Source organism: Grus americana, chromosome 2 (assembly GCF_028858705.1).
Source record: "Grus americana isolate bGruAme1 chromosome 2, bGruAme1.mat, whole genome shotgun sequence".
Classification (NCBI taxonomy): Eukaryota; Metazoa; Chordata; class Aves; order Gruiformes; family Gruidae; genus Grus; species Grus americana.
This window is the reverse complement of record NC_072853.1, coordinates 97,318,727-97,332,424: the sequence shown is the minus strand read 5'-3', so window position 1 is coordinate 97,332,424 and position 13,698 is coordinate 97,318,727. Positions and strand designations below refer to the sequence as shown.

General features: G+C 44.8%; 1 protein-coding gene across 5 annotated transcripts in view; it reads right to left on the bottom strand.

Moving 5' to 3' along the window:
* PHACTR1 (phosphatase and actin regulator 1) overlaps nt 1–13,698 on the bottom strand; it is a 313,352-nt gene that overhangs the window by 143,353 nt on the left and 156,301 nt on the right. The window contains exon 1 of one of the 5 annotated variants that reach the window (XM_054818210.1): nt 5,981–6,233. The exons of 3 other annotated variants lie outside the window; for them this stretch is intronic. In XM_054818210.1, the coding sequence (XP_054674185.1) occupies nt 5,981–6,233 (253 nt within the window). Of the gene's footprint in view, nt 1–5,336; nt 5,862–5,980; nt 6,234–13,698 lie in introns of those variants that run through there. One more of the 5 variants, XM_054818212.1, reaches the window with a different exon arrangement.

Here is a 13,698-nt window from a genome sequence, read left to right as displayed (position 1 = left end):
ATTTCGTGGCCAGCAGTTTTTGCTACAGGAAGTTTAACAGGGTATGAGCTAGCCACTACAGAGATGCTCATGAACAGTTAATGACTTACCCCATGCTAGGTGGTTTCCTTTAGCTTTATTTTGGGACTTAAAAGTAGAAGATGTGATCTCTCCTCTGTTTCCCCATCCCTTTTCTTTCCTTTTCCTGCAGACTAGCCAACTGAAATAATTTCTAGCATTTAAGGAAAGCCTCACACGTCACCAGTCAGCCTTTTGCATTTCCTAGTCTTAGCATGTAAACCAAAGGTACACCCTCTCCTACCCAAACTGACCTCCTCCTTCCTCTTCTATTCCTTGCCCCTCTCCTCCCTGCCTGCAGGCCATGCACAGCCACACCAGCATAGTACAGATCTGTTATTCTCTGATCTCAGGACAAAACCATGGGTAACTGATGAGTTTCTGTCAGTCCCTAACGTGCAAGACACACTGACGGGAGCCAGGCGCTGGGACTCTGCCCTCCTCGCTCTCTGGTAAAGGAAAGGTAAACGATTGCGTCCTGCCTGCCTTGGGATTTTGCCATCTGTAAGATACCATGAATAAGAGTCACACTTTCCTCCTGAAAAGGCACATTTATTCTCAGCCTGGGCTCTTATCTTCCCAAGCAGAAAGAGATGCTGGTGGGAGCAAAGTGTCCCACCAGAATCCCCAGCAGCCTGTTGGGATGTGGAATATCTTTGCTCGACCTCATCAACTGTCTCTGGCATAGCACCATATTCACCCAAATCAAACACTACAGAGTTCAACTGGCAAAAATAAACCAATATTATTTTATGATCTGTGCTGTCAAGGAGACATATTTCACTCTGCAATGTAAGACCATGCCTTCCCTCACACTGCTCTTTAAGTCTCAGAGACTAAAGACACACATTGAATAACTGTATCAGCTGTTGAAATCCCAAACACGTTTTTCAGCTTCCCAAACTTCACAGCAGGACCAGGTACGCTGGTTTTTTGCCTACTTTTCCATTCTGTGTAGTCTAATTTTTTTCCTTCAAAATATTTTAGGTTTTTTAACAGGTACACTTGTAAATGACTGCAATGCCTCATAGCCACATACTGCGCTCACTCTAGAGATGGTAATGGAAGAGCAGCTACCATTTGAAATAATGTGAGAATTAGTGGAGGAAAACTTGTTTTTATACACAGCTCTTGCAGGGCTTGTGGCTTGTCTAGAAGAGAACTATTTAATTTAATAATTACTTTCGTGGGAAGCAAAATAATCACCTCACAGACAATCTCTTAAGTGATGATGAAGTTAACATTCTCAAAGTTCCTGGTTGAAAAAAATAACAGTCTTCAGTTCCAGGTGGGAATCACACACACACACATGGATCCCCCTCACCCCCCTTTCCATTTGGAAAAGATATTTATCTGGAAGCTCTAGGAAAAGGACAGCAGCAGAAAAACAAGTGCTGGAATTCCTACGGCAACAGTATCTCAGTCCATGCTGATTTGCATGCATATATAAGATAATGAATCATTTCTGCTTAAACAGCAAAACCCTGAAGTATAGGAGCATACAATAAGCAGACAGGATTTGAGTTCTGAATGAAACCTTTTTTGGTATGTTTATTCTTAATATTATTTATCTTTACACTACACTTGTACCTAGAGGCTATTATTCTTTGTATTATTTATATTTACACTACACTTGTACCAAAAAACCTGGAGCCCCACAGTCCTTGGCACTAGGAATGCAAATGCCAAGAGATAGACCTTTCCCCCCCACTAAAGGGCTCAGTCTATTTACAGACCAGTAGGCAGGTGAAAGGAAATCCTATTATCTCCATTTTACAGACAGGGAACTTAGGTATGGAGCAACATGGACGGACATGTCCGAAGCCACCCAGAGATCCCCTGCAGAGGTGGGAACTGAACTGATAAACTCATCTGTCGCTCTGATAAAAACTGCTTTTTTCTGTGCCGTCCCTCTCTTCCAGTGCACTGGTAGGTAACTGCTCTCCACTTAAGTTTTGTTGTCGGATCCTCTGCATAAAAATCAAAAGTATCCCACTTAAATTGCTTCACTCGTTCTTTCTGTTAGGTCATTTCTGGGTACTTTTGAAACCTCTACAGTTTTTTCTAGTCACACTAGAGATGCATCTAAACCACGTTCCAGATTCAGGCTCAGACTTCTGCAGGAAACTGAGATTTGCAGTCAGTTTTAAGTGTATGACCATGTTAAATAAAACCCAGCCAAATCTCTTCTCCCTGTTTTTGTTCCTGTAGCTACAGTTCCCTTGCTCATCAGTCATGGCATCTGCTATGACCCAGCACCGCCACAGCCCTCCCTCCCAGAGGCTACTGAAATCAGTACATTGAGAAGTGCTCTGTACATACCAGGAGATGTTTAGCATCGCACAGACCCAGTGCACCTGGATCTCTTGTAGTTCTAGCTCGTTCTGCTTTACAAGCTTATCAGTCATTTTCCCATGTTTAAGTTCAGAAAGTATTTTCACTCTCCTTCACGCTTCTGGCACTTTCAAAATCCCTCCATTTGTGTGGTCTCCTCACTTCTTGTTTGTCTTTTCTTGGGAATTTTGCAACTCTTCACCATCCCACTTCTTGCGACATCTCCCTCGCAGCACTCCTCTGGCAGCTCAGCCCTTTTATATCTGGAGGTGACTCATTTCTTTCTACACTTGACCTCTCCCTCTTGGTTCAGTCTACCAGGTCTGATTGCCTCTCTGGCATCCTGTCCTGGATGTCCCGTGGCGACTCAAACTCCGCAGGGTGAAACCACACACCTCATTCTTCACTCACATACAGTTTCACTACCTCTCCATTTCTAACACTATTTCTGCTATTCTGTCACCCAGACTCTCAGTATTGGTACTTTATACACCCTCTCTCTGTTTTCTGTTTCCCAATTAAATTAGCATTAAATACATCCATTCCTTTCCGGCCAAGGGCTAAAGCATCTCCCACTTCCATCTGCATTACTGTAACCTCCTGCTTCTCTTTGAGCTTCTCACTTCTTATTTTTTTACCTCATCAGAATGCTACATCCACATCAGCTCCCTTTATCTGTACTTCACTGAGCCCATCTGCATGTCCAAATTCCTTCACCGACTTCTCTCCAAATTACATGACCTCCCTTCCAAGATATCATACGACTCAGCACCTGCCTCCATCTTTTCCTTCAGTTTCACATCTATCTCTTCTGCTATTCTCCTAGTCATGACTTTTGCTAGATTATATAGTCGTCCTTGAAAGATTTCCCTCTGTTTCAGCATGAATTTTCCTTCTCCAGTTCTGCCAGTGCAGTAGCACAATGAGAACTCAGAGTAAGACGATGACTAGAATGTAGGACTCATAACTGGATTTAGAGGATATTTCAGCATGAAATCTGGCTCGCCTATGCTGTAAGCATTGAATCCTGGTCTTTGTACACAATTCCAACAAATACAATAGTTGCTCGGGTCACAGGACCCACACAGTACTTTTGGGTCCACTAGTGCAGTTTCAGGCCTGCAAGATCATGTATAAACTATATATAGGTTTGAATAGGAGGGTGGGGGTGTCCACATTGCAAAGTTTTGTGCATTTCCCATATAAAAAGTAGTAAGTGGTCCCCTTTCTGGGGGGGGTGGGGGGGTGTCCTTTCTGGACCACTTTCTCTGCTCTTTAGGCTGTGCAACTATGAGGATGCACAGACATCTCGAGATCCCTATAGGTTTCTCCGTACCTGGGCTGGTCACAGGTTTTTACCTGATGTCCTGCTGATATTATGCTCACATCATAATTTCAGTTCATTATATCATCCTTTCCCTCCAAATCCCAAAAGGTCTAGAACAGGTATTAACCAGGGAAATACTGGCATTGTTCAGTCCTGAAAAATGTATCAGAGTCAAGCCAGTGAGTGTGCTCAGCCAGCATAGCTGGGACTACGGTTCCTTTACTTTCTGAAAGAAACTTGTAGCTGTGCATACTAGTAGGAAAGAAAGGATTAAGGCTGTACCAGTTTAAATAATTTTAAAATGATGACCATAACAGTTATTTGCATAGGGTGGAATGAAATCCTACCCCACAGAACAAGGGGGTGAAAATGAACCGATGAGATGCTCTGGAAGCCTCTCTGCTCTATTCTTTACCTCTCTAGGGTTACTAGATTATCTCCTGTCAAGAGGCAAATCCTCCCCTCAGAGTATCTAATGGTTTGAAGCTAAATAATCAAACATAAAAAAGGAAACCAAGTACTTAACCTATTAGTCTGTTAAGAGGTACAAGTAACTGGAGTTATACATTCATAAGCATCCACGCATATGCATATGTGCATTAAAGGGGAGGAAAGCAATGTTCTTTTCCTACTGTGCTAAGATTTAAAGTACAAGGTTGAAAAAAAACCCAACAAAAGATGTTGGTGCAATTGAGATTTAGCTCAATTCAATTAATCTAGGAAAGCATATTTTTAACAAATGGCTTCATTTGCTTTTAAGGATAAGTAAAACACACTAATAGTGTAAAGTACCTGCTGTTACTGCACACAGCCCTTCATTTAATGTCTGTGGGGCTTGCTGTCACCAGCAGCACATAGGAGGAAAGAAAACACTCAACATTTTGTACAGCATTCATCAGTTTCTTCCCTCTGCTGTAGTGGCATAAGCAGTAAGAGTGCTTAACCCACTGTGGGCTTCCAGGCTTCTCAGGCTATCTTCCCCCTTTACACTGAAAGCAATTCTGTTCAGCTTTAGCTGCAGTTTAATCAAAGGAAACTATAATCACACTAGCAGGATGCTAATTCTGAAAAGACATTAGCAAAACCACAGTTACTTCATTAAACTGCAGACCTGTGGTTGACAAAGGACCATCAGATCCCAAATAATATTTTGTTCTTTTGCACTGAGCAAATGAAGGCAGCTTTGGTTAATAACAATAATAATAACAACAATCATCATCATCAGCCTCAGCGACAAAAGCTAAAAAATGAAGTGCCAACAACTACTGAGAACCTCAGCTCAGAAAATGGTAACAATTTCATATTCACATTTATCACAAAATAGCCTTTTCCTGACCTTCAGAAAATGAGATCTGTCTACTACATCAGTTAATAGGGAGCCCTAAGTTGACTGCCTTCAATCCTAAGTAACATGTAAAACCACAGAGCAAAACGAAGTAATACCACATTGAACAAGAATGCGGGGTAACATCTGTGAGGCTGTTTTTTGCCTGAATGCTTTTATGCTCCTTTTAGTTCTCAGCTTCTCCTAATTGCTGACTTTGGCAAAATCCAAATAATTTGTCATTGTTGCCTTCAAATATTTGCATTCCCAGAAACATAAAAAGCATATACTTACCTGTAGCAACACCTGTAAGTGATTACACCGTCACTCTCTGAATACCCTCTGGAGGTTTTGCTCAGTCCCAAAAGGAGAGGGGGAAGGCGTGAGAATAGTTGTCTGATGAAGAGCACTATATTAATTCCAATAAAAATACAATTTCCCCCATGTGTTTGACAGCACGGTGAAAATCATACTAGCTGGATTCCAGGTAAACCAGTCCTTCCAAATACTGAGTTGAGTCAAGCAAACTCTACTGCAGCACGACGAGGAAAAAGTTGATGTATGAAGGCAGAAAACCCTGATCTAAAATTCACGGGAATGGTAACAAAATACAATCAATACAGACAGCAATTTCTATAGCAACTAGGGGAAAAAAGGGGGAAGAAAAAAAAAAAAAGAGTTGGTTCCTTAACTGTTAGCACAAAGCTTCTCTGGCAAATGAGGGGACCTGTCCCTCTTGGCATCTCTCTGATCGACAGGCTGAACCGATGCCCAGTGCATTCCTCCCGCGCTCCCTTTCCTCTTTCCCTGGGATCTGTGAAGGAGCAAGCCGAGCATCCCAGGCTCCGACGGGAGCGCACACATGTACACACACCCCCCCATGCAAGTAAACGCGCTCCCCTGCCTCTCTCCTACACCCACAGGATCTCGGCACTCACCGTCACGGGCTTCCTCCCCGCGACTGCAGTTGCTGCAAATGTGTTTGATCTCCTTGCCTATGTGACAGTGTATCACAAAAGAGACATTGTTGTTAGTGGTGGTGGTGGGCTCCTTCAGTGGCTTCATCCTCACTAGATAGAAAGCTTTCTTTTTAGGTTTCTCTCCACTCATGTCTGAAACCGAGCCCTGCCCGCAGCCAGAAGAAGAAAAAGCAAGCATCCCAGGCTGCCTGGCGTGCGTGCAATCCGCCATCCGCTCCCTCTCGCCTCAGCGTTTAGCTGCCACACACACAACAGGGATGAAGGGGAGGGCTGGGGGAGAGGGGGGGGCAGGAGGCAGAGCAGGCAAGAGCGCTGCCTGAGCCTTGCTGCCCTCTGCGACCCTGATCCTTAACCAATCCACTTGGGCTCGCCTGGAGGATGCTCAGCGCGTCCCTGCTCCGGCCATACCGGCGACGAGCCTCACCCCCAGACGTGGGCGCTAGGCATGTTTGGCGGCAAAGGGGAGCTCAGTACAGTTTTGGCTACCTTGCCGGCTGCACGCATGCCAGGAGCACAGAGCCTCCCTTTGCTTTCCCCTCCCGCACCCTCCTCTTCTCCCAAGACTCCCCCCTATTCTGGAAGCCCCCCACACCCGCGGAAGCCCCGTGTCAGGCCGCAGCCCTCTGGGATGGTGGGCACAGCCGCCAGCACTGCCAGCACCACGGTGCCCTGGCCAGACATGCTGCGATCTGCTAGCCCGGTGAATGTGGCAACCTCACCCTCACGCTCGGGCGGCATGGCAGCCTGTCCCGTCACAATTAGTATTTTACACGCAAAGGACAGTCCACCAGCAGGCTGGCGGTGGGCTGCCCCCCTTCTCTCCTCCCACACCTCCACAGGCGGCTTCTGCTCTGGGGGTGCAGGGCCCTTCTGCTTCAGGTGCCCCAGGAAAACCAACTCTCCTCCTGCAAACCCCTCGTGCTTTTCATTCTTGTTTTTTCTCCCCGTTTCCTTCTTTTAAAAGGCAGAGGAGGTGCCCGTCCTGGCCTGTTCGGGGCTCACAAGGACAGCCATCGACAGTGGCACTGGTGACTTCAGCCCAAGCCCCCCCAGCAGTGGGACCGCTCCTCCTAGGCTAAGGCTGCCCAGAGGCTCCCGGAGAAACGCAGACTGAATTAATTTCAACTGCTTATCTAGGGGATGAATATCCCCTTCTTTGTCTCCCTCGCCTCCTGCCCAAAATGCAGCTGCTGCGGAGAGCAGCCCTATCATCCCCGGGTGCCTGCAGCCCGGGCAGCACGGTTGCAAAGCTCCCCCAGCCTGAAGGGGATTATAATTTGTGGCCAGACGCTCTGTCAATCCCTTGCTGCCCAGCTGCCCCCAAAATGTGCCGTCTGCTTTCACGGCACAGTAAACAGCCCAAGCTGCCCAACCTGCCGAAGCAGCAGTTCAGGACAGTGCCTGTGACACAGAGAAAGGGGGGAGCAGGGGTGAGGACGCCTGCTTCTTGCAGGCTTTGGGAAGGAAAGCCTGAAGAAGAGCTGATAACCTCAGCTCTTCTGATAGCTATTATAGGAAAGTGAGTGTTGCTCCTTTAAATCTTCAGCAAGCTATCAGTTTGGCAGGCACTAAGCAGAGAGAGTGCAATTGGGGCAGACGAAACATGGCAAAGAATAACACCATTCTCCTTATTTTTAGCCAAAGCCCTTGCTTGCTGTTAGAAGAAATCCACTCGTTCTGCAATTCCTTACCACTTCCACATATTGTTGCCACATGCTTTACTGCAACAAGAGGCCAAAATAACCCTGATTCTCCTCAACTGCACATGAAACAGCCAGTGAGACTTTTGCCTAAAGAAAGACAGAGCAGAAACTTACGGACTCAGTGCCATGGTTTTCCATTTTCTCAAATGCACACACACACACACACGCACAGACACACAGAAGATGCACGCAATGAAACTGCTGACCTACTTGTTCTGCGTCATTCTGATGCAGGTCTGACTTCTCACCTGGCGCTCCCAGGAGTTGAAACCTTGAGATGTCACATACGACAAAAATTGCAAGGCTCTACTTTTCTCAGCAGCGTTCACAAATCGGACTAGGTGCTATCAAATCTCACGGAAACACGGGCTGAAGCATGCTCTCAGCAGAATTGTGCCACTCACTAAGCCATGCAAAGCATCCTGCACACTGGGCTATGTATATAGGTTTATGTTGAACAGTCGGTCACCTCAGGTTAAGTATTGCCCCAAAGGACTTGATTTTGCATGTGTGGCTCATCTAAAATTCTCACCCATTTCACATAAGCGGTAGGAGAACAGGGAATGCAGAGTTACTCGGGAACAAGCAGGTGAATTCCCCAAATGGGCGTCTCATGTACTTACGAGTTAATGCACTGAAAAGCCATCCCTTTGAATGCTTGAAGCTGAGACACTGTTTGCTACCTTACACATTCGGAAAGCAAAAGCTGAGAAGAGTTTGATCCCCCAGCAGTCACACGGCAGTTCAGACACTCACAGCAGATTTCCTTCTAACTTATTCATTGCCTTTGAGAACACCTTCAGTTCGGTTGTGATTCAAAAAATAATTAGGTAAGTGGAAGACATGACCATAATTCACCTTCTGAACTTGCTTAGAGTTCATGGCTGGCTGTCACTGGTACTCGGCGCTGCTGCATTACAGAAATGGGTCAGGAAAGCAAAGCACGTTAAAATGTGAACTTTCCTGAATTTGGGAAATATGAGTGACATCATTATTTGGGAAATGCAGGGTGAGCTCAAAACTGGAATATCGTATCTGGTGTCTCAGGGCAGTATTGGGGTGTTTTAGGAAAGGAAACTAGAGTGATATATTCAGCAGAGCTCATCTTATAAGGCAAGTGGTCTCGTAGTTCAGGAATCAGGTAGGACTTTGGACATGAAAAATTGGGTCAGGTCATCAGTCTCTTGCAGTCTCCTTCTCTGACCTTGGATAAATTACTTACAACGTCTTGATATCTCAGCTCCTTGGCTAAAGAACAGTGATGTTGATGTTTCTGTTTTTTGGACAAATTTTATGAAACCATATTTCAAGGTGCTCTGAAGGTGTTTGTATATGACAGAGAGGGAACACTTACACAGACTGTTCAAATACAGAGATCTACTATTTATAGAAAAATGAGAGGGGAAACAGGAAAAACATGTTCCATCAGGCTTAGTCCAAACAGTTCACTCATTCCAAACTTAAGCTTTTTTGTTTCACTGGATTTTGTTTCAACGGTATTTATCCCTCTTCTTCCACCTCTTTTTATTCTAAAACTGTGAAATTCAACTCAGATCTGAAAATAGAGTTGGTATCCAAAACCCTGCATTTTTAGTGGCTCTGTTATTATCTCCCAACCCCAAACAACTTTCAGAGAGGGACAGGAGTAACCCTTTTCTCAGACAGAGGCTGGAAGGAGACTATCCATCTGTGTAACTATTCTTACAGGTCAGGTCAGGTCAGAAGCTCTTTAGTGACTCCCTCCAGCTTCACGTGTACTCCGTACTACGAAAGAACCAACAAAAATTATGGGAACGGACAGAGTTTTTGCAAGCAGATCCCAGGAGACTGTGGAAGCCCAGCTGCTCTGACATGTTTGAGGACATTTGGGAATTAAATAACTGGTCCAGTGGGTAACACTGATTCCATGTGGATAAGAACCCCAATTTATCATGGAGAAAGACCAGCGCATTTTTGCTTGCAGGTGCTCTGTATTTTGAATGCAAACAAGCCCTGAAGCCATCTGCTAGTATGTCTCTTGTAACATGGACTTCGCTATAACATGCAAATTGCCTTCATTCCTAAGAGCCGCCTTATAGAGAATCTGAATTTGCCACAGCTCATAAAACAAAAATATGTTTAATTATGATCTGTGTAATTATGGTGAAAGCTGCCGCTGCTAATCAGTTCCAGAACAAATAATGTAAAACAAACGTACTACAGTATTCTTGCAGAAAAGGACTTGCTTTGCCTTGTTTTTAAAGGTAAGTAAAAAAAAAAAAAAAAGCATAACAACTCTTTCACTGCCTCAATACGTGGCTACAAACCTTGGCATAATTTTGTTGCACAGTGGACAACAAAATCAATGAAGAGGATGTCAGACAGTTGGCTATTTGACAGTGAATGAACAAACTTGCATCTTATTCCCAGCCCACATTTGCTTCTTGTATAAGCTTGGGAAACCATTTGTACCTTCAGGTTCCACCCTCTGCCACCCTGCAGCCTTTGCCGTTAAGGAGAGTGCCACTTCCATAGTCCATAAAGAAGAGAAGAAAGCAGCATCCCCTTTAAACAGATGACTACCGAGATATGGATTCATATCTGCATCAAAATCTTTGAGGCTCCATCCTGTCTTTCCATTTTTTTCCCCAGACCATGACTCCCCCTGTCACAGATCACCTGGCTGAGAGTCTTTTTGGGACACTGTGCCCTCAAACAGTCTCTTGTGAAAGCAAAAAGTGATGCTGGAACAAAGCAGGTGAGCTTTTGGCTGCATCCTCCACACCACAGAAAAGATTATTTCCTCTTCTTTCTCTGAGCTGTGGCGCTGTGCAAACGTGCAGTGCCATACAGGACACCCCTAAAGTCTGCCCTAAGCCCCTCGGCTGAACAACACGGAGGTTTCTGTGCGGGCAGGACAGGTTCCCTCCTGCTTCCAGCACAAACAGGTGGACATCAGAAATCATGTGGAAGCCTCTCAGCCACGTTTCTTCAATACAAAGGTTGTCTTGGAGAGCTGTAGTGTTTCCCTGAAGAAGCTGTGGCTAACAGAATGGCCCTGTCCGGGTAAAAATTCTAGACAAACGCAAGTCTAACAAGACAGCATCACTTCCCAGCAGTTTAGTCTTTCTACCCAAAACACCATGATTCATTTGTTATACAGTCTATTTAGGCAGTGATGTTTCTGCAGGGATGCCCCTGTACTTGGCAATTTTTTCTAAATATTTTCCTTTTCTTCCTATTTCCTCTGCCCACTGTATTATGAATCCCAGTGAGAATAAAAAAAGAGATAAAAGATAAATTAACTAATTACCAGCTGCTCTGGTGATTAATGCATACATTGATGCTGTATTACACATACTGAAACAAACTGATCAACTTGGAGTGAGGAGGAAAATACATACGATTGATCCACTGACTACGACAGAGGAATCAGCCACTAACACAGTACCCCCTTCGGCAGCATCTTCTGTTCACTGCCAAAAAATGCCCCAAAAGCCACCTCAGGATCACCGACATTTGCCAAAGGAGTTTGTTGCCAGGTGGAGAATCCTTCTACTTGCAAACCACAACTCAAACCTGGATACCCAAGTATTTTCTGTTTGCCAGGCAATTAGTGCATCAGGACTCTGGTCCACGGCAGGGGCTCCAGGGTGCTAGGCTGACAGTATTTCTGTGTATTTCTGCTTACTGCATGGCACATCAGCAAAACTGGGAGGGCAAGGAGGAGGGAGAATCAGCCTGAGACTCCTGCAGGCCAAAATAGAATATGACCTTTTTAGTTCTGCAGCTATAAACACATTCTTAAGCAACAATCCCAGCTACTCCTCGCAGTCACGAGCCCAAGAGAGCCAGGTGATGACTGCCACACAAATGCAAACTGAAGGCTGAAGAAAGGAAAGAAAATGCCTTTTCTGGGTCTTCCTACATTCAGCAATGCTGCTGAAGCATCACATGGCTCATTCTTGCTCTACTTGCAGGGCTCTCCACATCCCATGCACACGCTTTCCCATGATGGAGTTCTCTCCTTATTTAGGAGAAGCCCTGCTTTATTTCAATGTGATACCATATGGTGTGATAAAAATGAACAGAAAAGGTTACACACAAAAAACACATAAGCTTAGAAACACTTGTTTGCTGGAAGTGTGATGAACTGCTGATGGTAAAGGACTTCTAAGGATAAAAAGGAAGATGTCATCCAGAAGGACAGACAGAAAGTTTCTGAGTTGCCATTTGAATGCCCAAACATATATGTGTAATTAATACACAAAGGCCTGATGAAGCTAAGGGTAAACACCAGCAATGAACCAATGTGGACTCCGGATTTGTAAAACAGCTGAACAAGCAACCATTAGCATTAGATGATGCTCAGAGGAAGAGACAATCTTTATGCTGAAATTATAGGTGAAGTTTTAGCTCTAGCAAAGTCACTGCAAGTCCTAGCACCAGAGCCACTAGCCACTACAGTTCTAACAAGGTCATTAGCTCCCATCTTAGGAAATCCACTCTGAATTTTTTAATTTAATTCAGATGTGCCATGCCCTGGGGTTTTAGTGATCTGTTTGGAGCGCTTTGCAGATCCTGCCTAACTGGCTTTCCAGAGGAATGGAAGCCTACATTAGTTTTATCTTCATAACAGACACAGGCTAGGGCAGAGGCATGCATTTAGCCTCAGTAGCACTCCTGCACCCTCGGTTTAGGTATAGTTGCAACCTTGAAGTTAACAAAAAGCAGTTCCAAAAGCCCTGGTGCAATTATGAAACTGAAATCAAGGAGGAACCCGAATCAAGTTCTGCACATCATAACATATACCAAAACACAATAGCACTGGTGACTTGGAGACTCACAACATGTAGCAGCTTCCTGGCTAGTTACTCCCTGCTTGACATTGAAAGAGTAAGGTCTGATACACGTTGTGGATTTTCACACCCCACCACCTCCCAGATATCTTTTTCTTTCTGCGCATAAACAGCTCTGTACCGTCTGCTTTCCTCCCACCAAAACCAGAGCTGTCTTATATACAGGTGCAGAAAAATATTAAAAACCCCCCTCAACACAAAACCAAACCCACAGTCAGGTATCTGGCTGCATCTATAATTCCTCACACGGTTATGGTCCCCCACAGCATGCTAAAAAAATCTCAGTGAGGGGAGAAGGCAGAGTGTGTCTGTGTGCATGCCTGTGTGTCTAGCAAGCCCCTGGGGGAAAAACTGAATGTGACTTATTCTTGTCAGAAATGCTCCTAAGTCATGAAAAAGGGAAGGAGAAGGTCCAGAGGAGCAGTCCAAGGCCCTGGAGTAAATAAAGACGAGTACGAGCCACCTCTGACGGCAAACAGGCATAACTGCTCCCATACCATGGGTTAGTTTTATACCTCTTCCTATGGATATAGAAACTAGGCCCTTGTGGTTTTGTTGGCTCCAAGTAAAACTACACATCTGAAAAGCAAAGCAAAGGCGGCAGGTGGAGGGTTCCAGAGATGTGCATTGCAACTGTTTCGTAACAAGAAAACAAAATCAAATGTTTGACTTAAAATAACATGGAAACCACAGCAGAAGCCCCGAATTTGCAACATGCATTGGAGAAACTTGAAACTCTGTGGAGCAGATCAAGTTTTCTGTGTGTGACAAACCGATGACTTGGAACAGCCTTTTTCTGGAGACTCTTGCATGCAAAGAAAGCTCAGTGAAGCAGGTCATGGCCATCATCTTTCAGGACGCCACTATGGTTTTCTTGCTATTTTCTCAAGAATTGCACATGTCTTGAGATGGGAATAAAAGAAACATTGCTGAGAAGAAAATCTGCTTGTAATTGCTAGTGCCTTAAAACCTTGGGTGATCAACTTGAGACACCAGAAGAAAAACTCATTCTTTCTAGATCTGCCACTTGGGATATCCTAAAACTCTATCCCTTTTACAGTGTGTGGGATAGATGTGAATATCACGAAATCCCAGAGGTCTAAGACTTTCCATTCCCTGTCACAGGCAGTCAAGG